Raw genomic sequence first — 27,585 nt, 5'->3', positions numbered from 1 at the left:
GAAAGGGGAGGAGGCGCCGCCATCATGAGCTACGGTGAGGGGAGGGGGCGGCACCGGGGGTCGTGAGGGGAAACCGGGGGCACCGGGGGACACCGGGGCTGGCCGCGACCAGGAACCGCTCAGGGGTGACCGGGAACCGGGAGGGGTTGGGGCTGTGCGGGATCGGTGAGGGGCTGGCGGTGTCTGTGAGGAGGAGCAGCGGGGTCGGGACCCGGGGGGGGCCGTGAGGAGGAAGCGGGCGGGCCGTGAGGGAGAAGCGGGCGGGGCGGCGGTGGCCGGGACCCCGGAGGGCTTTGGGAGGAGCCGGGAGGGGAAACCGGAGGGAGCGGGGGGAGAGCGGGATGGGGGAGCGTGAGGGGTCCGGGAGGGCCGGGACCGGGGGCGCCCCTGAGGGAGCGGGAGTGACCGTGAGGGGACCGGGAGGGACCGGGAGTGACCGTGAGGGAGCGGGGGTGTCCCTGGGGTACCGGGGGTGACTGTGAGGGACCGGAGCTGACCGTGAGGGGACCGTGAGGGACCGGGGATGTCCCTGGGGTACCGGGAGTGACCGTGAGGGACCGGGGGTGACCGTGAGGGACCGGGGGTCTCCCTGGGGTACCGGGGCTGACCGTGAGGGACCGTGAGGGACCGGGGGTGTCCCTGGGGTACCGGGGGTGACCGTGAGGGACCGGGGATGTCCCTGAGGGACCGGGGGGACACCGGGACGTGAAGGGGGCGTGAGGGACCGGGAGGGGACACCGGGACCTGGGGTGCTCGTGAGTGACGGGGGGGGGGGACACCGGGACACGGAGATGTCCGTGAGGGACCGGGGGGGTTCGTGAGGGACCAGGAAGGGCGGGAAGGAGCGGGGGGACACCGGGATACTGAGGGGGGACCGCGGGACTCGGAGATGTCCGTGAGGGAGCGGGGGGACAGCGGGACGCGGCGGGGCCGTGGAGGAGCGGGGATGTCCCTGAGGGACCGGGGGGACACGGGGACGTTGCGGGGCGGGAAGGGCGTGAGGGACCGGGAAGGAGCGGGGGAGGATCGGAGGGGTCCGGGAGGGACCGGGGGTGATGGTGGGAGACCGGAGGGACACGGGGGGGACACCGGGCACGGAGATGTCCCTGAGGGACCGGGGGGGACAGGAGGGGACCGTGGGGATACCGGGGCTGGAGGGGTCCGGGAAGGACCGGGGGTGTTCCTGGGGGACCGGGAGGGAGCGTGAGGGACCGGGGGTGACCGTGAGGAACTGGGGGTGACCGGGAGGGACCGGGGGTGACCGTGAGGGGACCGGGGCTGTCCCTGAGGGCCCGGGGGTGTCCGTGAGGGGACCGGGGCTGTCCGGACTGGGGCTGTCCCTGAGGAACCGGGGCTGTCCGGACCGGGGGTGTCCGTGAGGGGACCGGGGCTGTCCCTGAGGGCCCGGGGGTGACCGTGAGGGGACCGGGGCTGTCCGGACCGGGGGTGACCGTGAGGGGACCGGGGCTGTCCCTGAGGGCTGGGAGGGGTCGGCCCAGAGCCGCCGGGGCCCGGGCGGTCCCTCCGGGGCAGGAGCGGCACCGGGACAGCCCCAATTCCTGGGAATTTGCTCCAAATCCAGCTCCATTCGCGTGTCCCAATCCTGCTTTGGGCACTGGGACAGCCCCAAATTCCATCCAAAACTGGGTTTATTCCCAATCCAAGTCCTCTCTGCCCTCCCATTGCTCCTCTCCGAGCCCTTGTAATCCCATTTTCCCCTTTTTTTCCATGAATTTGATTCCTTTCCTGGCTCCTGGAGCGGCCTCTGCTCACCTGGGACACACCTGGAGGGGGTGGGGCAGCGATTCCTGACAATATTCCATGCAAATTCCCAGCTGGAGGCGGGGAGAAGAACGGCAGAATTAATTAATTGGCTTATTTTTATAACGAGGAGCCGCTAATGAAGGACAAAATTCCACTGAAAAGCTCCAGGGAATGAGGGGAGCCAGGAATATCCATCCCAGAATAGGATAAAACTCCCCAAAAAACCCATCCTAATTCCCGGTTTTTAAGCAGCAACTCCTCCTTCCCGATGATTCCCAAATGCTCAGTGCTGGGAATTCTTCCCAGCTCGGAATCAAAAGCCGGGATTTGTGCCCGGAAGGGGCTTTTGGGGGCTGATTCCGGGAGCCGATTCCTGGCGGATTTGGGTGGAATTTGGGAGGAATTTGGGTGGAATTTGGGAGGAATTTGGGAGGAATTTGGGCGCCGGCAGCGAGAGGCTCCGGCTGGGACTCGGCCCGAGCGGGATTTGCCTTTTTCAGGTTACGGAGATTGGAATTCAGGCAGCAGCAGAGGCAAGTGCGGGATGCTCCTCCCTCCGGATCCCTCCGGATCCCTTCCCAGATCCCTCTGGATCCCTCCCCGAATCCCTCCCCAGATCCCTCTGGATCCCTCCCTGGATCCCTCCCCAGATCCCTCCCCAGATCCCTCCCTGGATCCCTCCGGATCCCTCCCCAGATCCCTCCCCGGATCCCTCCCCGGATCCCTCGGGATGCCCCGACCCCGGCTGACCTCTCCTTTCCCCCGTTTTATTCCCAAATTCCCGCCGGATCCAACAAAAAGCGGCATTTCGGGAGCGGGAAAACGGCTCCGAGTGGGAGCCAGGGGAATCTGGGGCTGTTCCCGTCCAAATCCAACCTCCCTGCGGCCGATCCCGGGGATTCCGGCTCCGATCCCAAATTCCCGCCCCAAATTGGGATTCTGGGAAGGGAAATCCCCAAATTGGAGTGATCGAAGCTGAAAAAAAGCTGGGAATGGGTCCTGGATGTGTGCAGGGTTTTTGTGGAGTGGGAATTCCCGCTGGGAATTCCTGCTGGGAGCTGGGATTGAGGTTTTCCCATTTTTTGGGGATTTTCCCAGCAAATCGTTCCCTGAGGCTTCGAGGTTTTGAGGTGATTTGAGCAGAAATTTGGGAATTTTTCTCATTGTCACTGAAAATCGTGAGGGGAATGGGGAAGGGAAGGAAATAACTGGGAATGATCCCAAGTTCTGTGGGGAATAATTGGGAGTAATCCCAAATTTTGGGGTAAAACTGGGAATGGTCCCAAATTCTGTGGGAAATTTGGGAATGATCCCAAGTTTTTTGGTAAAAACTGGGAATGACCCCAAATGCTGTGGGAATAATCCCAAATTCTGCGGTAAATAACCGGGAACAACCCCAAATTCTGTGGTTTTCCCCTTTTTTGCTGGGAATAACCCCAAATTCCATGGTAAAACCTGGGAATGACCCCAAATCCTGTGGTTTTCCCCCTTTTTGCTGGGAACAACCTCAAATTCTGTGGGAATAATCCCCAATTCTGTGGTAAAAACTGGGAACGGTGCCAAATTCCGCGGTAAATAACCGGGAATGAGCTGAAATTCCGTGGTAAGAACTGGGAATGACTCCAAATTTTGTGGGAATAATCCCAGATTCTATGGTAGGAACTGGGAATGGTCCTAAATTCCACAGTAAAACCTGGGAATGATCCCAAATTCCGTGGTTTTCCCCTTTTTTTCTGGGTATAATTGCAAATTCTGTGGGAATAATCCCAAATTCTGTGGTGAAAACTGGGAATGGTCCCAAATTCTGAGGTGAATAACTGGGAATGACCCCAAATTCTGTGGTTTTCTCCTTTTTTTCTGGAAATAATCCCAAATTCCGTGGTAAAACCTGGGAATGACTCCAAATTCCACGGGAATAATCCCAAATTCCACAGTAAAACCTGGGAATGACCCCAAATTCCATGGGAATAATCCCAAATTCCGCGGTAAAACCTGGGAATGACCCCAAATTCCGTGGTTTTCCCCCTTTTTGCTGGGAACGACCCCAAGTTCGGTGGGAACGACCCCAAATTCCATGGGAATAATCCCAAATTCCGCGGTAAAACCTGGGAATGACCCCAAATTCCGGGGTTTTCCCCCTTTTTTGCTGGAAATAACCCCAAATTCCACGGCTAAAACCCGGGAACGGCCGCAGGTTCCGCGGGGACCGACCCCAAATCCCCGAATCCCCAATCCCCGAATCCCAAATCGCGAATTCCCAACCCCAAATCCCCAATCCCAGGTTACGAGGGCTACGGCTACGGCTATGGCTACAGCCAGGAGAACTCCGGCGCCTACGGCTACGGAGCGGCCGCCGGGAATTCCTGGGATTTGGGCAACTCGGAGGCCGACGGGGCCCCCGAGGGCGGCGGCGAGGCCGGGAAGCAGCGGCCGGAGCTGGGAGCGCACCCGGAGCCCGAGGGGATGCAGGGCCGGAGCTACGGCACCGGCACCGACAGGTGGGGAAACGGGAATGGGGAACCGGGGAAATGGGGGAATGGGAATGGGGAAAATGGGGAAAATGGGAATGGGGGAATGGGGAAAATGGGAATGGGGGAATGGGGAAAATGGGAATGGGGAATGGGAATGGGGAAAATGGGAATGGGGGAATAGGGAAAATGGGGGAAATGGGAATGGGGAATGGGGAAAATGGGAATGGGGGAATGGGGAAAATGGGAATGGGGAAATGGGGAAAATGGGAATGGGGGAATGGAAATGGGGAAATGGGGATGGGGGAATGGGGAAAATGGGAAATGGGGAATGGGGGAATGGGGAAATGGGGAAAATGGGAATGGGGGAATGGGGATGGGGAAAATGGGGAAAATGGGGAAAATGGGGGAATGGGGAAAATGGGGGAATGGGGAATATGGGAATGGGGGAATGGGGAATATGGGAAATGGGGAAAATGGGAATGGGGGAATGGGGAAAATGGGAATGGGGAAATGGGGAAAATGGAAATGGGGAAAATGGGAAATGGGGAATGGGGGAATAGGGAAAATGGGGATGGAGAAAATGGGAATGGGGGAATGGGGATGGGGAAATGGGGAAAATGGGGATGGAGAAAATGGGAATGGGGGAATGGGGAAAATGGGAATGGGGGAATGGGGGGATGGGGAAAATGGGAATGGGGAAAATGGGAATGGGGAAAATGGGAAATGGGGGAATGGGGATGGGGAAAATGGGAAATGGGGGAATGGGGATGGGGGAATAGGGAAAATGGGGATGGGGGAATGGGGAAAATGGGAATGGGGGAATGGGGAAATGGGGATGGGGAAAATGGGAATGGGGAAAAGGGAATGGGGAAATGGGAATGGAGGGATGGGGAAAATGGGGAAAATGGGAATGGGGGAATGGGGAAAATGGGAATGGGGGAATGGGGAAAATGGGAATGGGGGAATGGGGGAATGGGGAAAATGGGAATGGGGGAATGGGGAAATGGGAATGGGGGAATGGAAATGGGGGAATGGGGAAAGTGGGGAAAATGGGAATGGGGGAATGGGGAAAATGGGAATGGGGAAAATGGGGATGGGGGGATGGGGAAAATGGGAATGGGGGAATGGGAAATGGGGAATGGGGAAATGGGAAATGGGGAAAATGGGAATGGGGAAAATGGGAATGGGGGAATGGGAATGGGGGAATGGGGAAATGGGGAAATGGGAATGGGAATGGGGAAAATGGGGATGGGGATGGGAATGGGGGAATGGGGATGGGGAAAATAGGGAAATGGGAATGGGAATGGGGAAAATGGGGATGGGGATGGGAATGGGGAAATGGGGATGGGAATGGGGAAATGGGGAAAATGGGAATGGGAAAAATGGGGATGGGGAATGGGAATGGGGGAATAGGGAAAATGGGAATGGGGGAATGGGGAAAATGGGAATGGGGGAATGGGGAAAATGGGAATGGGGGAATGGGGAAAATGGGAATGGGGGAATGGAAATGGGGAAATGGGGATGGGGGAATGGGGAAAATGGGAATGGGGAATGGGGAAATGGGGAAAATGGGAATGGGGGAATGGGGAAATGGGGAAAATGGGAAATGGGGGTGGGGGAATGGGGAAAATGGGGGTGGGGGAATGGGGAAAATGGGAATGGGAAAATGGGGAAAATGGGAATGGGGAAAATGGGAATGGGGAAAATGGGGAAAATGGGGATGGGGGAATGGGGAAAATGGGGAATGGGGATTGGGAAATGGGGGAATGGGGAAAATGGGAATGGGGGAATGGAAATGGGGAAATGGGGAAAATGGGGATGGGGGAATGGGGAAAATGGGAATGGGGAATGGGGAAATGGGAATGGGGGAATGGGGGGATGGGGAAAATGGGAAATGGGGATGGGGGAATGGGAATGGGAATGGGGAAAATGGGGAATGGGGAAAATGGGAATGGGGAAAATGGGGATGGGGAAATGGGGAAAATGGGGAAATGGGGAAAATGGGAATGGGGGAATGGGGATGGGGAAATGGGGAAAATGGGGATGGAGAAAATGGGAATGGGGGAATGGGGATGGGGAAATGGGGAAATGGGGATGGAGAAAATGGGAATGGGGGAATGGGGAAAATGGGAATGGGGGAATGGGGAAAATGGGAATGGGGGAATGGGGGGATGGGGAAAATGGGAATGGGGAAAATGGGAATGGGGAAAATGGGAAATGGGGGAATGGGGATGGGGAAATGGGGAAAATGGGGATGGAGAAAATGGGAATGGGGGAATGGGGAAAATGGGAATGGGGGAATGGGGGGATGGGGAAAATGGGAATGGGGAAAATGGGAATGGGGAAAATGGGAAATGGGGGAATGGGGATGGGGAAAATGGGAAATGGGGGAATGGGGATGGGGGAATGGGGAAAATGGGAATGGGGGAATGGGGAAAATGGGAATGGGGGAATGGGGGGATGGGGAAAATGGGAATGGGGAAAATGGGAAATGGGGGAATGGGGATGGGGAAAATGGGAAATGGGGGAATGGGGAAATGGGGATGGGAGTGGGGAATGGGGAATGGGAGCGGGGATGGGGATGGGGATTGGGAATGGGGAAATGGGAAAATGGGAATCGGAGCGGGAATGGGAATGGGGAAATGGGGATCGGGAATGGGGAATGGGGAAAATGGGAATGGGGAATGGGGATGGGAATGGGGAATGGGAACGGGGATGGGGATGGGGATGGGGATGGGGAGGGCTCATCCCGGGAACACCGGGACTGGGGATCTGGGAGCGGGAAGGGGGTGAGGGGAGGACCTGGAGAGCTGGGAGAGGGGATGGGAGCTGGGAAAGGGGATGGAAAACGTGGGAAAGGGGCAGGAAAAGGCGTGGGGAATGTGGTCCCAACTCCTGGCACCCATTTTTTTGGGAATCAAGGGGATCCCAACCACTCAGAGCCCTTTTTTTTGGGAGTCCCCACCCCCTTGGGCCATGTTTTGGGAATCCCAAGCTCTGGAGCCCTTTTCCTTGAGAATTCCCACCCCTGGGCCCCTTTTCCTTGGGAATTCCCAACTCCTGGGACTCTTCCTTGGGAATTCTCAACTCTTGGGACCCTTTTCCTTGGGGAATCCCCACCCTGGAGCTCTTTTCCTTGGGAATTCCCAACTCCTGGAGCCCTTTTCCTTGGGAATTCCCACCCTGGCACCCTTTTCCTTGGGAATCCCCACTCTGGCACCCAATTTCTTTGGGAATTCCCACCCTGGCACCCTTTTCTTTGGGAATTCCCACCCCTGGCATCCTTTTCGTGGGAATCCCCACTCTGGCACCCAATTTCTTTGGGAATTCCCACCCCTGGCACCCAATTTCTTTGGGAATCCCCACTCTGGCACCCAATTTCTTTGGGAATCCCCACCCTGGCACCCAATTTCTTTGGGAATCCCCATTCTGGCACCCAATTTCTTTGGGAATTCCCACCCCTGGCACCCAATTTCTTTGGGAATCCCCACTCTGGCACCCAATTTCTTTGGGAATTCCCACCCCTGGCACCCAATTTCTTTGGGAATTCCCACCCTGGCACCCAATTTCTTTGGGAATTCCCACCCCTGGCACCCAATTTCTTTGGGAATCCCCACTCTGGCACCCCATTTCTTTGGGAATCCCCACTCTGGCACCCAATTTCTTTGGGAATCCCCACTCTGGCACCCAATTTCTTTGGGAATTCCCACCCCTGGCACCCAATTTCTTTGGGAATCCCCACTCTGGCACCCAATTTCTTTGGGAATCCCCACTCTGGCACCCAATTTCTTTGGGAATTCCCACCCCTGGCACCCTTTTCTTGGGAATTCCCACCCCTGCCACCCAATTTCTTTGGGAATTCCCACCCTGGCACCCTTTCCTTGGGAATTCCCACCCCTGGCACCCAATTTCTTTGGGAATCCCCACTCTGGCACCCAATTTCTTTGGGAATCCCCACTCTGGCACCCAATTTCTTTGGGAATTCCCACCCCTGGCACCCAATTTCTTTGGGAATCCCCACTCTGGCACCCAATTTCTTTGGGAATTCCCACCCCTGGCACCCAATTTCTTTGGGAATCCCCACTCTGGCACCCAATTTCTTTGGGAATCCCCACTCTGGCACCCAATTTCTTTGGGAATTCTCACCCCTGGCACCCAATTTCTTTGGGAATCCCCACTCTGGCACCCAATTTCTTTGGGAATCCCCACTGTGGCACCCAATTTCTTTGGAAATCCCCACCCTGGCACCCTTTTTTTTTTCGGGAATCCCCTCCCTTACCCCCTTTTCCCAGGAAAAAATCCCCATCCCAACCCCCTCCCTTCCCCTCCCCTTCCCCCATTTTTGTTCCCCCCGTGGAAAAACCTCCCAGAAATTCCCCAAATTCCCAGTTTTTCCGCCCGTTTTCCCTGCTCAGGTACGACCCCTACGAATCCTACGATTCCCGCTCCTCGCTGAACGACCGCGATCTCTACCGGCCGGGCTACGACTATCCCGACTATCCCGATTATCCCAACGATTATCCCAACGATTATCCCAACGATTATCCCAACGATTATCCCAACGATTATCCCGATTATCCCAACGATTATCCCGACTACCCCAGCGATTATCCCAGCGATTATCCCAGCGATTATCCCGATTATCCCAACGAATCCGAGCCCGACGCCAACGACTTCTACGGGAGCCGCCCGCGGGAGCAGCAATTCCAGGGCAAATTCCGGGAGACTTTTGGCCAGCGGGGCCACGGCTGGGGCCGGGAGAGGCCGTTCCCGGGCTATCCCGGCCGGGGTGGCTGGAACGAGCCCCGGGGCCCCCCCGGCTCCAAGCGGCTGCCGTCGCTCTTCTCCCAAAACATCCTCCCCGAGCCCGGCGCCTTCCAAGGCTTCCGAGGCTTCCCCGGGAATTTCCGCGGCGTGAAGAGGATGAGGAGGGGCTGGAAGATGTGGGATGCCGATTTTAGGGTGAGCTCGGGGCTTTTTGCCGTGATTTCCTGGATGTTCCCGTGGTTTTCCCGTGGGGAAGGGTCGGGATTCGTGCTGGGAAGGAGAAATGGGGAATTCCCGGGGGGGGTTTTCCTAAAAAAAACCAACAAGAAATGGGATTTGGGGGCTGAAAATTGGGGGCTTGGGAATGGTGGAGCTTTGCCAGGGCTTAATTCCCAACGTTTTGGGGCTTTAATTCCTGGGTTAATTCCCTTTTTCCCCCCCTTTTTCCCCCCCTTTTTCCCCCCATTTCCCCCCAATTTTCCCCCTTCCTCCCCTTGCCCTCCTTCTCCCCCCCTTCCCCCCCCTTTTCCTCATTTTTCTGCTTTTTCCCCCTTTTTTCCCACTTCTCCCTTTTCCCCCATTTCCTCCCCATTTCCCCCCATTTTTCCCCCATTTTTCCCCATTTCCTCCCTCATTTTCCCCCCTCATTTTCCCCCCTCATTTTCCCCCCTCATTTTCCCCCCTCATTTTCCCCCCTCATTTTCCCCCCTCATTTTCCCCCCTCATTTTCCCCCCTCATTTTCCCCCCATTTTCCCCCGTTTTCCCCCATTTTCCCCCCATTTTCCCCCCTTTTCCCCCCTTTTCCCCCCTTTTTCCCCCATTTTTCCCCATTTTCCCCCATTTTTCCCCCGTTTTCCCCGTTCCCCGCCCGCAGCTGCAGCGGAAGCGCCTCCGCCGGGATTCCCTGGGCCGGAAGCGGAAGCAGCCGAGCGGCTCCGAGGAGCCCGAGGGGAAAGCGCCCAAAACCGACGGCTCCGACAACTCCGACTCCGACAACGGTCAGGGGGCGGAACGGGAACGGGAACGGGAACGGGATCGGGATCGGGAATGGGATCGGGAATGGGATCGGGAACGGGATCGGGAACGGAGCCTGGGATCGGGATCGGGAACGGGATCGGGAACGGGATCGGGATCGGGAACGGGATCGGGATCGGGAATGGGATCGGGAACGGGAACGGGATCGGGAACGGAGCCTGGGAACGGGATCGGGAACGGGAATGGGATCAGGAACGGGAATGGGATCGGGAACGGGATTGGGAACGGAGCCTGGGAACGGGAACGGGATCGGGAACGGGATCGGAGCCTGGGAACGGGATCGGGAACGGGATCGGGAACGGGAATGGGATCGGGAACGGAGCCTGGGAACGGGATCGGGAATGGGATCGGGAACGGGAATGGGATCGGGAACGGAGCCTGGGAACGGGATCGGGAACGGGATCGGGAACGGAGCCTGGGAACGGGAACGGGATCGGGAACGGGATTGGGAACGGGAATGGGATCGGGATCAGGAACGGGATCGGGAACGGGATCGGGAACGGGAATGGGATCGGGAACGGGAATGGGATCGGGAACGGGATTGGGAACGGAGCCTGGGAACGGGAACGGGATCAGGAACGGGATCGGGATCGGGAACGGGAACGGGAATGCGATCAGGAACAGGATCGGGAACGGGAATGGGATCGGGAATGGGAGTGGGATCGGGAATGGGATCGGGAACGGGATTGGGAACGGAGCCTGGGAACGGGAACGGGATCGGGAACGGGATCGGGAATGGGAACGGGAATGGGATCAGGAACAGAGCCTGGGAACGGGAACGGGAATGGGATCGGGAACGGGAATGGGATCGGGGACGGGAACGGGATCGGGAACGGGAACGGGATCGGGAACGGGATCGGGAACGGGAACGGGAACAGAGCCTGGGATTGGGAACGGGAATGGGAACAGGAACGGGATCGGGATCGGGAACAGAGCCTGGGATCGGGAACGGAGCCTGGGTTCGGGAACGGGATCGGGAACAGAGTCTGGGAACGGGATCGGGAACGGGAATGGGATTGGGAACAGAGCCTGGGATCGGGAATGGGATCGGGATTGGGATCAGGAACAGAGCCTGGGATCGGGATTGGGAACAGAGCCCGGGATTGGGAACGGAACCGGGACTGGGGATGGGATCAGGGACAGAGCTGGGATTGGGAACAGGGACGGGATCGGGGATGGAGCCGGGATTGGAGCCCGGGTTTCGGGGATGGGATCGGGAACAGAGCCCGGGATCAGGGATAGGATTGGGAATGGAGCCAGGATCGGGGATGGGATCGGGGACGGAGCCGGGATTGGGGATGGGAACGGGAACGGCATCGGGGACAGAGCTGGGATTGGGGACGGATCCTGGGATTTGGGGTGGAGCCGGGATTGGGGACGGAGCCGGGATTGGGACGGAGCCCAGGTTCCGGATGGATCCCGGTTTTTGGGCTGGATCCCAGATTTTGGGATAGATCTTGGCTTCTGGGATGGATCCCAGTTTTTGGGGATGGATCCTGGTTTTTTTGGCATGGATCCCGGTTTTTGGGGGTGGATCCCGGGTTTTTGGGGGTGGATCCCGGTTTTTGGGGGTGGATCCCAGGTTTTTGAGGGTGGATCCCGGTTTTTTGGGATGGATCCCGGTTTCTGGGATGGATCCCGGGTTTTTGGGATGGATCCCGGGTTTTTGGGATGGATCCCGGGTTTTTGGGGATGGATCCCGGTTTTCCTGCCCCTGCTGAGGGCGTTGCTCGTTCCAGAGGAAGGCACGGAGGGAGAATCCGGAGAGAAGGAGGGATCCAGAGGGGTGAGTGAGGGAAATCCGGGATTTTGGGGATGAGGGAGGAGAAATCCCGGGATTTTGGGGATGAGGGAGGGGAAATCCCGGGATTTGGGGGCTGAGGGAGGGGAAATCCCGGGATTTTGGGGCTGAGGGAGGAGAAATCCCGGGATTTTGGGGTGGGAGGGATGGGGGAGGCTTCCAAAGACAAAACCCCTGGGATTTTGGGGATTCCCGAAGGATTTGGGGTGGGGGAAGGGGAATTTTCCATGGGAAGTGGGGGAATTCCAGGAAGCTCCGGCCTCTCCCAATAAAATTCCCGTCCCTGGGAGATTCCATTGGGAAAATCCCCCGGAATTTGGGATTCCCTGCCCAAGCCAGGGGAATTCCAGAGGGAGCAGCTCGGGGGGTTCCCTTCGGGGCGCTGGAAATTCCCAAGGTTTCGCTTTTTCCAGGAAGGGGAGGATGAAGAGGGAAGGGACTCGGAGAAAGGTGAGTCGGGATCCTCGGGATTCCCATTCCAGGGGGAAATTCCAGGAATTCCCCAGGGGCTCGGAGTGGAATCCCTGCTCCTCCTCCAGGAGGGGAAATCCGGGGGATTCCAGGGATCAGGGGATAATCCATCCCTGAATCCCGGAAATCCGGGATAATCCATCCTTAAATCCTGGAAATGTGAGATAATCCATCCTTAAATCCCGTAAATGTGGGATAATCCATCCCTGAATCCTGGAAATCCAGGATTGAGCCATCCCTAAATCCAAGAAAATCCCTAAATCGAGGAAATCTGGGATAATCCATCCCTAAATCCTGAAAATCTGGGATAATCCATCCCTAAATCCTGAAAATCTGGGATAATCCATCCCTAAATCCTGGGAAATCCCGAAATCCAGGAAATCCAGGAATAATCCATCCCTATATCCAGGGAAATCCCTAAATCCAGGAAATCTGGGACTAAATCCTCCCTAAATCCAGGAAATCCGGGATAATCCATCCTTAAATCCCAGAAATCTGGGACTGAGCCATCCCTAAATCCTGGGAAATCCCTAAATCCAGGAAATCCGGGATAATTCCTTCCTAAATCCAGGGAAATCCCCAAATCTGGGAAATCCGGGATAATCCATCCCTAAATCCCAGAAATCCAGGGTAATCCATCCCTAAATCCCAGAAATCTGGGATAATCCATCCCTGAATCCCAGGAGTTTGGGACCAACCCCCCCCTAAATCCATCCCTAAAATCCTTTCATCCCATTCCCAAAAATCTGGGAGCCCCTTTGGATCCGGGCTGGGATTTTCCCGCCTTTCCCAACCTCTTTTTTGCCTTGGGAAAAGCCGGGTTTGGGATGGATTTCCCTGGATCCGGGGGGGGATTCCCGAGGCCATTCCCAGGGCCATTCCTGGGGCCATTCCCGGGGCCATTCCTGAGGCCATTCCCACTTTTCCCAAGGCCATTCCCGGGGCCATTCCCGAGGCCATTCCTGGGGCCATTCCCACTTTTCCCAAGGCCATTCCCGAGGCCATTCCTGGGGCCATTCCCGAGGCCATTCCCACCATTCCCACCATTCCCGAGGCCATTCCCACCATTCCCGAGGCCATTCCCACTTTTCCCAAGGCCATTCCCGAGGCCATTCCCAAGGCCATTCCCACCATTCCCGGGGCCATTCCCGGGGCCATTCCCACTTTTCCCAAGGCCATTCCCGGGGCCATTCCCGAGGCCATTCCCACTTTTCCCGAGGCCATTCCCGAGGCCATTCCCGAGGCCATTCCCGGGGCCATTCCCGGGGCCATTCCCACTTTTCCCGAGGCCATTCCCGAGGCCATTCCCGAGGCCATTCCCGGGGCCATTCCCGGGGCCATTCCCACTTTTCCCGAGGCCATTCCTGAGGCCATTCCCACTTTTCCCAAGGCCATTCCCGGCATTCCCAAGGCCATTCCCGCCGCCATTCCCACTTTTCCCAAGGCCATTCCCGAGGCCATTCCCGAGGCCATTCCCGAGGCCATTCCCGGGGCCATTCCCACCATTCCAACTTTTCCCAAGGCCATTCCCGAGGCCATTCCCACCATTCCCACTTTTCCCAAGGCCATTCCTGGGGCCATTCCCAGGGCCATTCCCGAGGCCATTCCCACTTTTCCTGAGGCCATTCCCAAGGCCATTCCCGAGGCCATTCCCGGGGCCATTCCCACTTTTCCCAAGGCCATTCCCAAGGCTATTCCCGAGGCCATTCCCACTTTTCCCAAGGCCATTCCTGGGGCCATTCCCGAGGCCATTCCCAAGGCCATTCCCGAGGCCATTCCCAAGGCCATTCCCAAGGCCATTCCCAGGGCCATTCCCGAGGCCATTCCCACTTTTCCCAAGGCCATTCCCAAGGCCATTCCCGAGGCCATTCCCGGGGCCATTCCCACCATTCCCACTTTTCCCAGGGCCATTCCCGAGGCCATTCCCGGGGCCATTCCCGAGGCCATTCCCACTTTTCCTGAGGCCATTCCCAAGGCCATTCCCGAGGCCATTCCCGGGGCCATTCCCACCATTCCCACTTTTCCCAAGGCCATTCCCAAGGCCATTCCCGAGGCCATTCCCGGGGCCATTCCCACCATTCCCACTTTTCCCAAGGCCATTCCTGGGGCCATTCCCGAGGCCATTCCCAGGGCCATTCCCGAGGCCATTCCCACTTTTCCCAAGGCCATTCCCGGGGCCATTCCCGGGGCCATTCCCACTTTTCCCAAGGCCATTCCCAGGGCCATTCCCGGGGCCATTCCCGAGGCCATTCCCGGGGCCATTCCCACTTTTCCCAAGGCCATTCCCACTTTTCCCAAGGCCATTCCCACTTTTCCCAAGGCCATTCCTGGGGCCATTCCCGAGGCCATTCCCGAGGCCATTCCCGGGGCCATTCCCACTTTTCCCAAGGCCATTCCCACTTTTCCCAAGGCCATTCCCAAGGCTATTCCCGGGGCCATTCCCACTTTTCCCAAGGCCATTCCCACTTTTCCCAAGGCCATTCCCGGGGCCATTCCCGGGGCCATTCCCACTTTTCCTGAGGCCATTCCCACTTTTCCCAAGGCCATTCCCAGGGCCATTCCCGAGGCCATTCCCGCTTTTCCCGAGGCCATTCCCGAGGCCATTCCCGAGGCCATTCCCGAGGCTTTTCCCGCTTTTCCGCAGGGGCCCTGAGCATCCAGGAGGAAATTTCCCAGCTGCGGCAGAAGCTCCAGGCCGGGAAGAAATCCCAGGATCGGCAGAAGAAGCGGCACCGGGACCGGATGGTGGAGAGGTGACGGATGGCTGGGAATCTTCCACCTTTTTTTGGGAATTTTCCACTTTTTCTGGGAATCTTGCACCATTCTTTGGGAATGTTTCCCTTTCTTTAGGGAATATTGCACCTTTTTCAGGAATATTTCACGTTTTTCGGGAATCTTGCACCTTTTCTTGGGAATCTTGCGCCTTTTTTGGGGAATTTTGCACCTTTTTTGGGAATATTTCACCTTTTTTCAGGAATATTCCGCCTTTTTAAGGAATATTTCACTTTTTTTAGGGAACATTTCACCTTTTTGGGGAATATTTGACCTTTTTAAGGAATATTTCAGCTTTTTCGGGAATATTGCACCTTTTTTTAGGGAATATTTCACTTTTTTTAGGGAATATTTCACCTTTTTTGGGGAATCTTGCACCTTTTTTTAGGGAATATTGCACCTTTTTTGGGAATATTTCACCTTTTTTCAGGAATATTCCGCCTTTTTAAGGAATATTTCACTTTTTTTAGGGAACATTTCACCTTTTTAGGGAATATTTCACCTTTTTAAGGAATATTTCAGCTTTTTCGGGAATATTGCACCTTTTTTTGGGAATATTTCACTTTTTTTAGGGAATATTGCACCTTTTTTGGGGAATCTTGCACCTTTTTTTAGGGAATATTGCACCTTTTTTGGGAATATTTCACTTTTTTTAGGGAATATTGCACCTTTTTTTGGGAATATTGCGCCTTTTTAAGGAATATTTCTTTTTTTTTAGTGAATATTTTACTTTTTTAGGGAACGTTTCACCTTTTTAGGGAATATTTCACCTTTTTAAGGAACATTTCAGCTTTTTCGGGAATATTGCACCTTTTCTGGGAATATTTCAGCTCTCTTTGGGAATCTTGCACCTTTTTTGGGGAATCTTGCACCTTTTTTGGGAATATTTCACTTTTTTTAGGGAATATTTCACTTTTCTTTGGGAATATTGCACCTTTTTCGGGAATATTTCACCTTTTTCAGGAATATTTCACGTTTTTTGGGAATATTGTACCTTTTTTTGGGAGTATTTTGCCTTTTTTGAGAATATTTCACCTTTTTAAGGAATATTGCACCTTTTTAGGGATTTTTTGCTTTTTTAAAGGAATTTCCCCGTTTTTTTCAGGGAATTTCCTCCCTTTTTTAGGGATTTCTCCCTTTTTAGGGAATTCTTTCCCCTTTTTTAGGGAATATTCTCCTTTTTTAGGGATTATTTTCCTTTTTAAGGAATTATTTCCCTTTTTCCAGGAATTTTTCCCCCTTTTTTAGGGATTTTCCCTTCTTTTTAGGGATTTCTTTTCCCTTTTTTAGGGAATATTCTCCTTTTTTAGGGGTTATTTTCCTTTTTAAGGAATTATTTCCCTTTTTCCAGTATTTTCCCCCCTTTTTTAGGGATTTTCTCTCCTTTTTTAGGGATTCTTTCCCCTTTTTTAAGGAATATTCTCCTTTTTTGGGGGCTATTTTCCTTCTTAAGGAATTACTTCCCTTTTTTCAGGAATTTTTTCCCCTTTTTTAGGGGTTTCCCCCTTTTTAGGGAATATTCTCCTTTTTTAGGGATTATTTTCCTTTTTAAGGAATTATTTTCCTTTTTTTAGGAATTTCCCCCCTTTTTTTAGGGATTTTCTTTCCTTTTTCGGGAATTCTTTCCCCTTTTTAGGGATTCTTTCCTTCTCCAGGATTGGGAATCGAGTCCCTGCTGCCATTCCCAGTTATCCCAACATTTCCCCCTCCTCGGTGACCCCCTCCAACCTCTCCCTAAATCCCCAAAACCTGGGAAAAACACCCAAAAAACCACAAGAAAACCCCCCAAAAACCCAGGAAAAACCAAAAAAAACCCTGAAAAAAACCCAGGAAACCCCCAAAAAACTCTGGGAAAACCCCAAAACTCTGGGAAAACCCCAAAACTCGGGGATAACCTCTGGAAAAACCCAGGAAAACCCCAGGAAAACCCCCCAAAAACCTGGGAAAACCCCAAAAACCTGGGAAAACCCCAGGAAAAACTAAAAAAACCTGGAAAAAACCAGGAAAACCCCAAAAAACCTGGGAAAACACCAGGAAAAACTAAAAAAACCTGGAAAAAACCAGGAAAAGCCCAAAAAAGGTGTGAAAAGCCCAGGAAAAGCCCCCAAGTGCCGGGAAAACGTCCGGCAGCCCCGCGGCAGAGGCCGGCGGCCTCCGGGGGCGTCCCGGTGCCATTCCCGGTGCCATTCCCGGTGCCATTCCCGGTGCCATTCCCGGTGTCCCTGATTCCCGGTGTCATTCCCGGTGCCATTCCCGGTGCCATTCCCGGTGCCATTCCCGGTGCCATTCCCGCTGTTTCAGGATCCAGTTCGTGTGCTCATTCCCGGTGCCATTCCCGGTGCCGTTCCCGGTGTTGTGCTCATTCCCGGTGCCATTCCCGGTGCCGTTCCCGGTGTTGTGCCATTCCCGGTGCCGTTCCCGGTGCCGTTCCCGGTGTTGTGCCATTCCCGGTGCCGTTCCCGGTGCCATTCCCGGTGCCATTCCCGGTGTTATTCCCGCTGTTTCAGGATCCAGTTCGTGTGCTCATTCCCGGTGCCATTCCCGGTGCCGTTCCTGGTGTTGTGCTCATTCCCGGTGCCATTCCCGGTGCCATTCCCAGTGTCATTCCCGCTGTTTCAGGATCCAGTTCGTGTGCTCATTCCCGGTGCCATTCCCGGTGCCGTTCCCGGTGTTATTCCCGCTGTTTCAGGATCCAGTTCGTGTGCTCATTCCCGGTGCCGTTCCCGGTGCCATTCCCGGTGCCATTCCCGGTGCTGTTCCCGGTGCCATTCCCGGTGCCGTTCCCGGTGTTGTGCTCATTCCCGGTGCCGTTCCTGGTGCCGTTCCCGGTGCCATTCCCGGTGTTATTCCCGCTGTTTCAGGATCCAGTTCGTGTGCTCATTCCCGGTGTTGTGCCATTCCCGGTGCCGTTCCCGGTGCCGTTCCCGGTGCCATTCCCGTTGCCATTCCCGGTGCCATTCCCGGTGCCATTCCCGGTGTTATTCCCGCTGTTTCAGGATCCAGTTCGTGTGCTCATTCCCGGTGCCATTCCCGGTGCTGTTCCCGGTGCCATTCCCGGTGCCGTTCCCGGTGCCATTCCCGGTGTTATTCCCGCTGTTTCAGGATCCAGTTCGTGTGCTCATTCCCGGTGTTGTGCCATTCCCGGTGCCATTCCCGGTGCCGTTCCTGGTGCCATTCTCGGTGCCATTCCCGGTGTCTCTCATTCCCGGTGCCATTCCCGCTGTTTCAGGATCCAGTTCGTGTGCTCATTCCCGGTGCCGTTCCCGGTGCCGTTCCCGGTGCCGTTCCCGTTGCCATTCCCGGTGCCGTTCCCGTTGCCATTCCCGGTGCCGTTCCCGGTGCCATTCCCGTTGCCATTCCCGGTGCCGTTCCCGGTGCCATTCCCGGTGTTATTCCCGCTGTTTCAGGATCCAGTTCGTGTGCTCATTCCCGGTGCCGTTCCCGGTGCCGTTCCCGGTGCCGTTCCCGGTGTTGTGCTCATTCCCGGTGCCATTCCCGGTGCCGTTCCCGGTGTTGTGCTCATTCCCGGTGCCGTTCCCGGTGCCATTCCCGGTGCCATTCCCGGTGTCATTCCCGCTGTTTCAGGATCCAGTTCGTGTGCTCATTCCCGGTGCCGTTCCCGGTGCCATTCCCGGTGCCATTCCCGGTGCCATTCCCGCTGTTTCAGGATCCAGTTCGTGTGCTCGCTGTGCAAGTTCCGCACGTTCTACGAGGAGGAGATGGGGCAGCACCTGGACAGCAAATTCCACCGGGAGCATTTCCAGTTCGTGGGCTCGCGGCTGCCGCAGCAGACGGCGCAGTTCCTGCAGGTGCCCGGCCCGCGCCGCCCTCCCCGCCTGCTCCTCGTTCCCTCATTCCCTCATTCCCTCATTCCCTCATTCCTTGCTTCCCTCATTCCCTGCTTTCCTGATTCCCTCCTTTCCCTGATTTCCTCATTCCCTGATCCTCTGCTTCTCCTGCTTCTCCTCATTCCCTGATCTCCTCATTCCCTGATCTCCTCATTCCCTGATTCCCTGCTTTCCTGCTTCCCTCCTTTCCCTGATTTCCTCATTCCCTCATTCCCTGCTTTCCTCATTCCCTCATCTCCCCATTCCCTCATTCCCTCATTCCCTCATTCCCTCATCTCCCCATTCCCTCATTCCCTGCTTTCCTCATTCCCTCATTCCCTCATTCCCTGCTTTCCTCATTCCCTGATTCCCTGCTTTCCTCATTCCCTCATCTCCCCATTCCCTCATTCCCTGCTTCTCCTCATTCCCTGATTCCCCGCCTGCTCCTCATTCCCTCATCTCCCCATTCCCTCATTCCCTGCTTCCCTCATTCCCTGATTCCCTGCTTTCCTGATTCCCTCCTTTCCCTGTTTTCCTCATTCCCTGATTTCCTCATTCCCTGATTCCCTGCTTCTCCTCGTTCCCTCATCTCCTCATTCCCTGATTCTCTGCTTCTCCTGCTTCTCCTCATTCCCTGATCTCCTCATTCCCTGATCTCCTCATTCCCTGCTTCCCTGATTCCCTGCTTTTCTCATTCCCCGATTCCCTGCTTCTCCTGCTTCCCTGATTCCCTATTTTCCTGATTCCCTGATTCCCTGCTTCTCCTCATTCCCTGCTTCCCTCATTCCCTGCTTCCCTGCTTTCCTGATTCCCTCCTTTCCCTGCTTTCCTGCTTCCCTCCTTTCCCTATTTTCCTCATTCCCTCATTCCCTGCTTCTCCTCATTCCCTGCTTCCCTCATTCCCTGATTCCCTGCTTTCCTGATTCCCTCCTTTCCCTGTTTTCCTGATTCCCTGCTTCTCCTCATTCCCTGATCTCCTCATTCCCTGATTCCCTGCTTCTCCTGCTTCTCCTCATTCCCTGATCTCCTCATTCCCTGATCTCTTCATTCCCTGCTTTCCTCATTCCCTGCTTCCCTGATTCCCTGCTTTTCTCATTCCCTGATTCCCTGCTTCTCCTGCTTCCCTGATTCCCTATTTTCCTGATTCCCTGCTTTCCTGCTTCTCCTCATTCCCTGATTTCCTCATTCCCTCCTTTCCCTGCTTTCCTGATTCCCTCCTTTCCCTGTTTTCCTGATTCCCTGCATTTCCTCATTCCCTCATTCCCTGCTTTCCTCATTCCCTGCTTCTCCTGCTTCCCTGTTTTCCTGCTTCTCTGATTCCCTCCTTTCCCTGCTTTCCCTGGTTCCCTGATTCCCTGCTTTCCCTGATTCCCTGCTTTCCCTGTTTTCCTCCTTTCCCTCCTTTCCCTGTTTTTCCTTTCCCTGCTTTCCCTGTTTTCCTGCTTCCCTCCATTCCCTGCTTTCCTTCTTTCCCTGCTTCCCTGTTTCCATGTTTTCCACCTTTCCCTGCTTTTCCTTTCCCTGTTTTTCTCCTTTCCCTGCTTCCCTGATTTTCCTTTCCCTGCTTTTCCTTTCCCTCTCCCTTTTTTCCTTTCCTCCTTTTCTTTCCTTTCTTTTCTTTTCCCCTCCTTTCCCTTTTCCCTCCTTTTCCTTCCCTCTCCTCCCTCTCCTCTTTTCCCTTTTCCTCTTTTCCCTCTTTTTCCTTTCTCTCCTTCCCTTTCCTTCCTTTCTTCTCCCCCTTTTCCCTTTTTTCCCTCCTTTTCCCTCCTTTCCCTTTCCCCCTTCCCCCCCCCCCCCCCCAGTGCTTTCCCACTGGGATTTGGGAATTTCTGGGATGAGAATTCCCTCCGTCCCCGTTATCCCAGAGAATTCCCTGCAGGAGGGGCTGGGGGATTCCTGGGATGGGGATCCCGTTATCCCGGAGACTTCCCTGGGACGGGGATCCCGTTATCCCGGAGAATTCCCTGGGATGGGGATCCCGTTATCCCGGAGAATTCCCTGCAGGAATACGTGGCCAACAAGACGCGGAAGACGGAGGAGCGGCGCCGCGGGATCAAGGACATCAACGCCGTGATCCAGCAGATCTACCGGGAGCAGGACCTGACCCAGGGTATCCCGGGATTCCGGGGGGGATCCCTGGGGGAATTCCCTGGGATGGGGCACAGAGGGATCCCCAGGGATGGAGAATTTTGGGATCCCCAGGGATGGGTCTGGAATGTCCCAGAGGGATCCCCAGGGATGGAGAATTTTGGATCCCCAGGGATGGGTCTGGAATGTCCCAGAGAGATCCCCAGGGATGGAGAATTTTGGGATCCCCGGGGATGGGTCTGGAATGTCCCAGAGAGATCCCCAGGGATGGAGAATTTTGGGATCCCCGGGAATGGGTCTGGAATGTCCCAGAGGGATCCCCAGGGAAGGAGAATTTTGGGATCCCTGGGGATGGGTCTGGAATGTCCCAGAGAGATCCCCAGGGATGGAGAATTTTGGGATCCCCAGGGATGGGTCTGGAATGTCCCAGGGGGAGTTGGGAGGATCCCAAGGGAAGGAAAGTTGAGGAATCCCAAGGAATGAGAGTGGAGAATCCCTTGGGATGGGTCTGGAATGTTCCAGAGGGATCCCCAAGGATGGAGAATTTTGGGATCCCCAGGGATGGGTCTGGAATGTCCCAGAGAGATCCCCAGGGAAGGGAAGCTTTGGGATCTCTGGGGATGGGTCTGGAATGTCCCAGGGGGATCCCCAGGGATGGGTCTGGAATGTTCCAGAGGGATCCCCAGGGAAGGGAAGCTTTGGGATCCCCGGGAATGGATGTGGGGGATCCCCAGGGATGGAATGTGGGGGGGATTCCCATGGGAAGAGAGCGGAGAATCCCCTTGGGATGAGCTGGGAGGGATCCCAAAGGGAGCTTGGAGGATCCCAAGGAATGAGAGTGGAGAATCCCTTGGGATGGGTTTGGAATGTCCCAGAGGGATCCCAAGGGAAGGGAAGCTTTGGGATCTCCAGGGATGGGTCTGGAATGTCCCAGGGGGAGTTGGGAGGATCCCAAGGGAAGGAAAGTTGAGAAATCCCAAGGAATGGGAGTGGAGAATCCCTTGGGATGGGTCTGGAATGTTCCAGAGGGATCCCCAGGGAAGGAGAATTTTGGGATCCCCAGGGATGGGTCTGGAATGTCCCAGGGGGATCCCCAGGGATGGAGAATTTTGGGATCCCCAGGGATGGGTCTGGAATGTCCCAGAGGGATCCCGAGGGATGGAGAATTTTGGGATCCCCGGGGATGGGTCTGGAATGTCCCAGGGGGATCCCCAGGGATGGAGAATTTTGGGATCCCCAGGGATGGGTCTGGAATGTCCCAGAGGGATCCCGAGGGATGGAGAATTTTGGATCCCCAGGGATGGGTCTGGAATGTCCCAGAGGGATCCCCAGGGAAGGAGAATTTTGGGATCCCCAGGGATGGGTCTGGAATGTCCCAGAGGGATCCCGAGGGATGGAGAATTTTGGGATCCCCAGGGATGGGTCTGGAATGTCCCGATCCCGATCCCAATCCAGAGGTGGGCATGGAGCACTTGGGATCCCCAGGGATGGGTCTGGAATGTCCCAGAGGGATCCCCAGGGATGGGAACCTTTGGGATCCCCAGGGATGGGTCTGGAATGTCCCAGAGGCATCCCCAGGGATGGAGAATTTTGGGATCCCCAGGGATGGGTCTGGAATGTCCCAGAGGGAGTTGGGAGGATCCCAAGGGAAGGAAAGTTGAGGAATCCCAAGGAATGAGAGTGGAGAATCCCTTGGGATGGGTCTGGAATGTCCCAGAGGGATCCCCAGGGATGGAGAATTTTGGATCCCCAGGGATGGGTCTGGAATGTCCCAGAGGGATCCCCAGGGATGGGTCTGGAATGTCCCAGAGGGATCCCGAGGGAAGGGAAGCTTTGGGATCCCCGGGAATGGGTCTGGAATGTCCCAGAGGGATCCCCAGGGATGGAGAATTTTGGGATCCCCAGGGATGGGTCTGGAATGCCCCAGGGGGAGTTGGGAGGATCCCAAGGGAAGGAAAGTTGAGGAATCCCAAGGAATGGGAGTGGAGAATCCCTTGGGATGGGTCTGGAATGTTCCAGAGGGATCCCCAGGGAAGGGAAGCTTTGGGATCCCCAGGGATGGGTCTGGAATGTCCCAGGGGGATCCCCAGGGATGGAGAATTTTGGGATCCCCAGGGATGGGTCTGGAATGTCCCAGAGGGATCCCGAGGGATGGAGAATTTTGGATCCCCAGGGATGGGTCTGGAATGTCCCAGAGGGATCCCCAGGGAAGGAGAATTTTGGGATCCCCGGGGATGGGTCTGGAATGTCCCAGGGGGATCCCGAGGGATGGAGAATTTTGGATCCCCAGGGATGGGTCTGGAATGTTCCAGAGGGATCCCCAGGGAAGGGAAGCTTTGGGATCCCCGGGAATGGATGTGGGGGATCCCCAGGGATGGAATGTGGGGGGGATTCCCATGGGAAGAGAGCGGAGAATCCCCTTGGGATGAGCTGGGAGGGATCCCAAAGGGAGCTTGGAGGATCCCAAGGAATGAGAGTGGAGAATCCCTTGGGATGGGTTTGGAATGTTCCAGAGGGATCCCCAGGGATGGAGAATTTTGGGATCCCCGGGGATGGGTCTGGAATGTCCCAGAGGGATCCCCAGGGATGGAGAATTTTGGGATCCCCGGGGATGGGTCTGGAATGTCCCAGAGAGATCCCCAGGGATGGAGAATTTTGGGATCCCTGGGGATGGGTCTGGAATGTCCCAGAGAGATCCCGAGGGATGGAGAATTTTGGGATCCCCAGGGATGGGTCTGGAATGTCCCGATCCCGATCCCAATCCAGAGGTGGGCATGGAGCACTTGGGATCCCCAGGGATGGGTCTGGAATGTCCCAGAGGGATCCCCAGGGATGGGAACCTTTGGGATCCCCAGGGATGGGTCTGGAATGTCCCAGAGGCATCCCCAGGGATCGAGAATTTTGGGATCCCCAGGGATGGGTCTGGAATGTCCCAGAGGGATCCCCAGGGATGGAGAATTTTGGGATCCCCAGGGATGGGTCTGGAATGCCCCAGGGGGAGTTGGGAGGATCCCAAGGGAAGGAAAGTTGAGGAATCCCAAGGAATGGGAGTGGAGAATCCCTTGGGATGGGTCTGGAATGTTCCAGAGGGATCCCGAGGGAAGGGAAGCTTTGGGATCCCCGGGGATGGGTCTGGAATGTCCCAGAGGGATCCCCAGGGATGGAGAATTTTGGGATCCCCAGGGATGGGTCTGGAATGTCCCGATCCCGATCCCAATCCAGAGGTGGGCATGGAGCACTTCCTGCGGAAGGTGGAGGCCGCTCACTGCTCCGCCTGCGACCTCCTGATCCCGATGCAGTTCGGATCCATCCAGAAACACCTCAAATCCCTGGATCACAACCACAACCGCCGGGTGAGCCCCGAAACGCCGGGAATTCCCACGGGAATGCCCCAAAATCCCAGGAATTCCCACGGGAATGCCTCAAAATCCCCGGATTTCCCTCAAGAATCCCCCAAAATCCCCAGATTTCCCACGGGAATGCCCCAAAATCCCCAGATTTCCCATGGGAATCCCCCAAAATCCCAGGAATTCCCATAGGAATGCCCCAAAATCCCAGGAATTCCCACGGGAATCCCCCAAAATCCCAGGAATTCCCATAGGAATCCCCCAAAATCCCCGGATTTCCCTCAAGAATCCCCCAAAATCCCCAGATTTCCCACAGGAATGCCCCAAAACCCCGGGAATTCCCACGGGAATGCCCCAAAATCCCCGGAATTCCCACAGGAATCCCCCAAAATCCCCAGATTTCCCACAGGAATGCCCCAAAATCCAGGGAATTCCCACAGGAATCCCCCAAAATCCCGGGATTTCCCTCATCCTCTGCCCCGGGGTTCTCCAGGGGCTTCTCCCGGGGAGTTTTCCAGGGGATTTGGGGCTCCAAAAGGCTTTTTTCCCAAAATTCTGAGGGGGTTTTGATGGATTTGTGGCCCCAGACCCTTTCCCCCCCTGGAATTCCTGGGAATTTTCCCGGATTTGTTCCCCCAGGCCCTTTTCCCCCCCCAGAATTCCCAGGGAATTTTCCTGGATTTGGGCCCCCAGACCCTTTCCCCCCCTGGAATTCCCGGGAATTTTCCCCAATTTGTGGCCCCAGACCCTTCCCCCCCCCAGAATTCCCAGGAATTTCCCCAGATTTGTTCCCCCAGACCCTTTCCCCCCCCGGAATTCCCAGGAATTTTCCTGGATTTGGGTCCCCAGGCCCTTCCTGCCCCATCCCTGCAATTCCCTGTTCCCATTCCAGGCCATGATGGAGCAATCCAAGAAATCCTCGCTGGTGGTGGCCCGGAGCATCCTCAACAACAAACTCATCAGCAAAAAGCTGGAAAAGTACCTCAAGGTGGGAATTCCCAGAATTCCGAGGGCGGGAATTCCCCGGGAGGGCTTTGGGGGGGTTTTTTTGGGGGGGAATTCCCGGAGTTTTCCTCTCCTGCTCTGTGGGATTGAGGCTGGAGCTGCTCTTGGGGTGGGGATTCGGGGGATTTGTGGGAATCTTGGAATGGTTTGGGGTGGGAGGGGGCTTGAATCCCAGAAATGCCAAAAATCCCATCCCAAAAATCCCAGAAATGCCAGAAATCCCATCCCAGAAATCCCAAAAATCCCATCCCAAAAATCCCAGAAACGCCAGAAATCCCTTCCCCAAAATCCCAGAAATCCCATCAATCCCAGAAATCCCATTAATGCCATCCCAAAAATCCCATCAATCCTGAAAATCCCAGAAATCCCATCAATCCCATCCCAAAAAATCCCAGAAATCCCAAAAATCCCATCAGTCCCATCCTAGAAATCCCAGAAATCCCATCAATCCCATCCCCAAAATCCCAGAAATCCCCAAAATCCCATCCCCCAAATCCCAGAAATCCCATCCCAAAAATCCCATTAATCCCAGAAATCCCATTAATCCCATCAATCCCTTCCCCAAAATCCCAGAAATCCCCAAAATCCCAGAAATCCCAGAAATCCCATCTCAGAAATCCCAAAAATCCCATCTCAAAAGTCCCATTAATCCCATTAATCCCAGAAATCCCATCCCGAAAATTCCAAATATCCTGTTAATCCCATCCCCAAAATCCCATCCATCCCAGAAATCCCAAAAATCCCATCCCAGAAATCCCACCTGGGAATTCCCTCTGGGAATTCCATCCCACTCCCTCCCAGGCAGCAATTCCTGCCCCCGATTCCCACAAATTCCCCCCTTTTCCATGGGAAGCCATTCCCTGTGTCCCAACCCCTCTCCTGGAGCCCCTGGAATCACCCCTGGAATGTTCTGGAAGCTCTCCCTGGATCCCTTCCTGCTCCAGGGGAAATTCCCGACTCTCCCAGGGGCTGAGGGACCCCAAAATCCCGGAATTCTGGGATAATTTGGGTGGGAAAACGACCTGAAATCCCCTGAATCCCACCCATCCCAGGGATCATTCCACAATTCCAGCTGGATCCAACCTTTCCTTGGGCAATTCCAGCTCTGGGAATTGCATCCCCTCCCTCCCAGGCAGGAATTCCTGCCCCCAATTCCCGTTTTTAGCTGGATTTGGGATCCTGGAGGCAGCAGCTGCTCCGGAGGCTGGGGGGGAGTGGGAGGTGAGAATTCCTCGGAGAATCCCGAGGGAAGCTCCAAGTGGGTCGTGGGTTTGGGGGTTTTTTTTCCCCTTTTTTTTTTGCCTTTTCCAGGGGGAAAATCCCTTCACGGATGATCCCGAGGAAAAGGAGGAGCACGAGGAAGGGGAAGGAGGAGGGGAGGAAAATCCCGGGAATGCCGAGGAAGGAGCAGGGGAGGAAAATCCCGAGGGAAATCCCGAGGGAAATCCCGAGGGAAATCTTGAAAATCCTGAGGAAAACCTCGAAAATGCCGAGGGAAAGCTGGAAAATCCCCCAAATCCTGAGGAAAATCCCGAGGAAAACAAAGATCCCGAGGAAATTCCAGGCACTAAAAACGAGGAGACGGGAACAGGGACAAATCCAGAGCCGGATAAGGCGGAAAATTCCCCAAATCCCGAGGAATTCCCGGAGGGATTCGCACGGGAAGAGCAGCAGGAGGAAGAGGAAACCTCTGGAATGCACCAGGAGTGAATTCCCAGCGGGAAAAGGACCCAGAATATTCCCTGGATGTGTTGGATCCGTGTCCGTGGATGTTCCCCGTTCCCAGCCCCGAATCCCAGGAATTCCCGGGAAAAGGAGGGGATTTTGTTGGAATTTTTGTTGGGAAGTTTTTGTACCAGATCTCCCAAAGTTTTGCTGTGATCCCGTTTTTTTGGGGGGGTTTTCTCGTTTGTTTGTTTTCCCTTTTTTTAGGTGGATTTGTCGGAATTTTTTTCCTCCCCCGGAGCCTCTTCCCTCGGGAATGGGGAATTTTCCAGGTGGGACAAGGCTGGGATTTGTCCCCCCTCCCCTCGCCGAGGTTTTTCCAGGATTTCCTGTGGCTGTGGATCCCCCTTTTCCCGATGTTCTCCTGCCGTTCTCCCGCTGTTTTCCCAGGTTTTTCCCGGTGTTTTCCCGGTGTTTTTCCCCCCCCTCTCGGAGCGAAGCGTTCGGTGCCGTTGTGTCCGTTGTGAAACGGGAGAATTCCCGAGGTTTTTGTGGATTTAAAAGGACTCAT

The 27,585-nt window shown here is 55.5% G+C and overlaps 1 protein-coding gene across 1 annotated transcript; it reads left to right on the top strand.

Moving 5' to 3' along the window:
• AKAP8L (A-kinase anchoring protein 8 like) lies at nt 1–27,585 on the top strand. Its single transcript, XM_082299410.1, has 13 exons — nt 1–34; nt 2,265–2,297; nt 4,046–4,262; nt 8,651–9,197; nt 9,878–10,001; nt 11,778–11,824; nt 12,253–12,289; nt 14,955–15,063; nt 18,750–18,891; nt 20,914–21,019; nt 24,220–24,350; nt 25,237–25,332; nt 26,661–27,585. Exons 1-13 carry the CDS (start codon nt 25–27, stop codon nt 27,057–27,059), a joined length of 1,998 nt encoding a protein of 665 aa, XP_082155536.1. The 5' UTR covers nt 1–24; the 3' UTR covers nt 27,060–27,585.

Source organism: Coloeus monedula, assembly GCF_965178545.1.
Source record: "Coloeus monedula genome assembly, chromosome: 31".
NCBI classification, from domain to species: domain Eukaryota; kingdom Metazoa; phylum Chordata; class Aves; order Passeriformes; family Corvidae; genus Coloeus; species Coloeus monedula.
The sequence above is the reverse complement of the archived record's forward strand: the minus strand, read 5'-3'. Positions and strand labels throughout refer to the sequence as shown.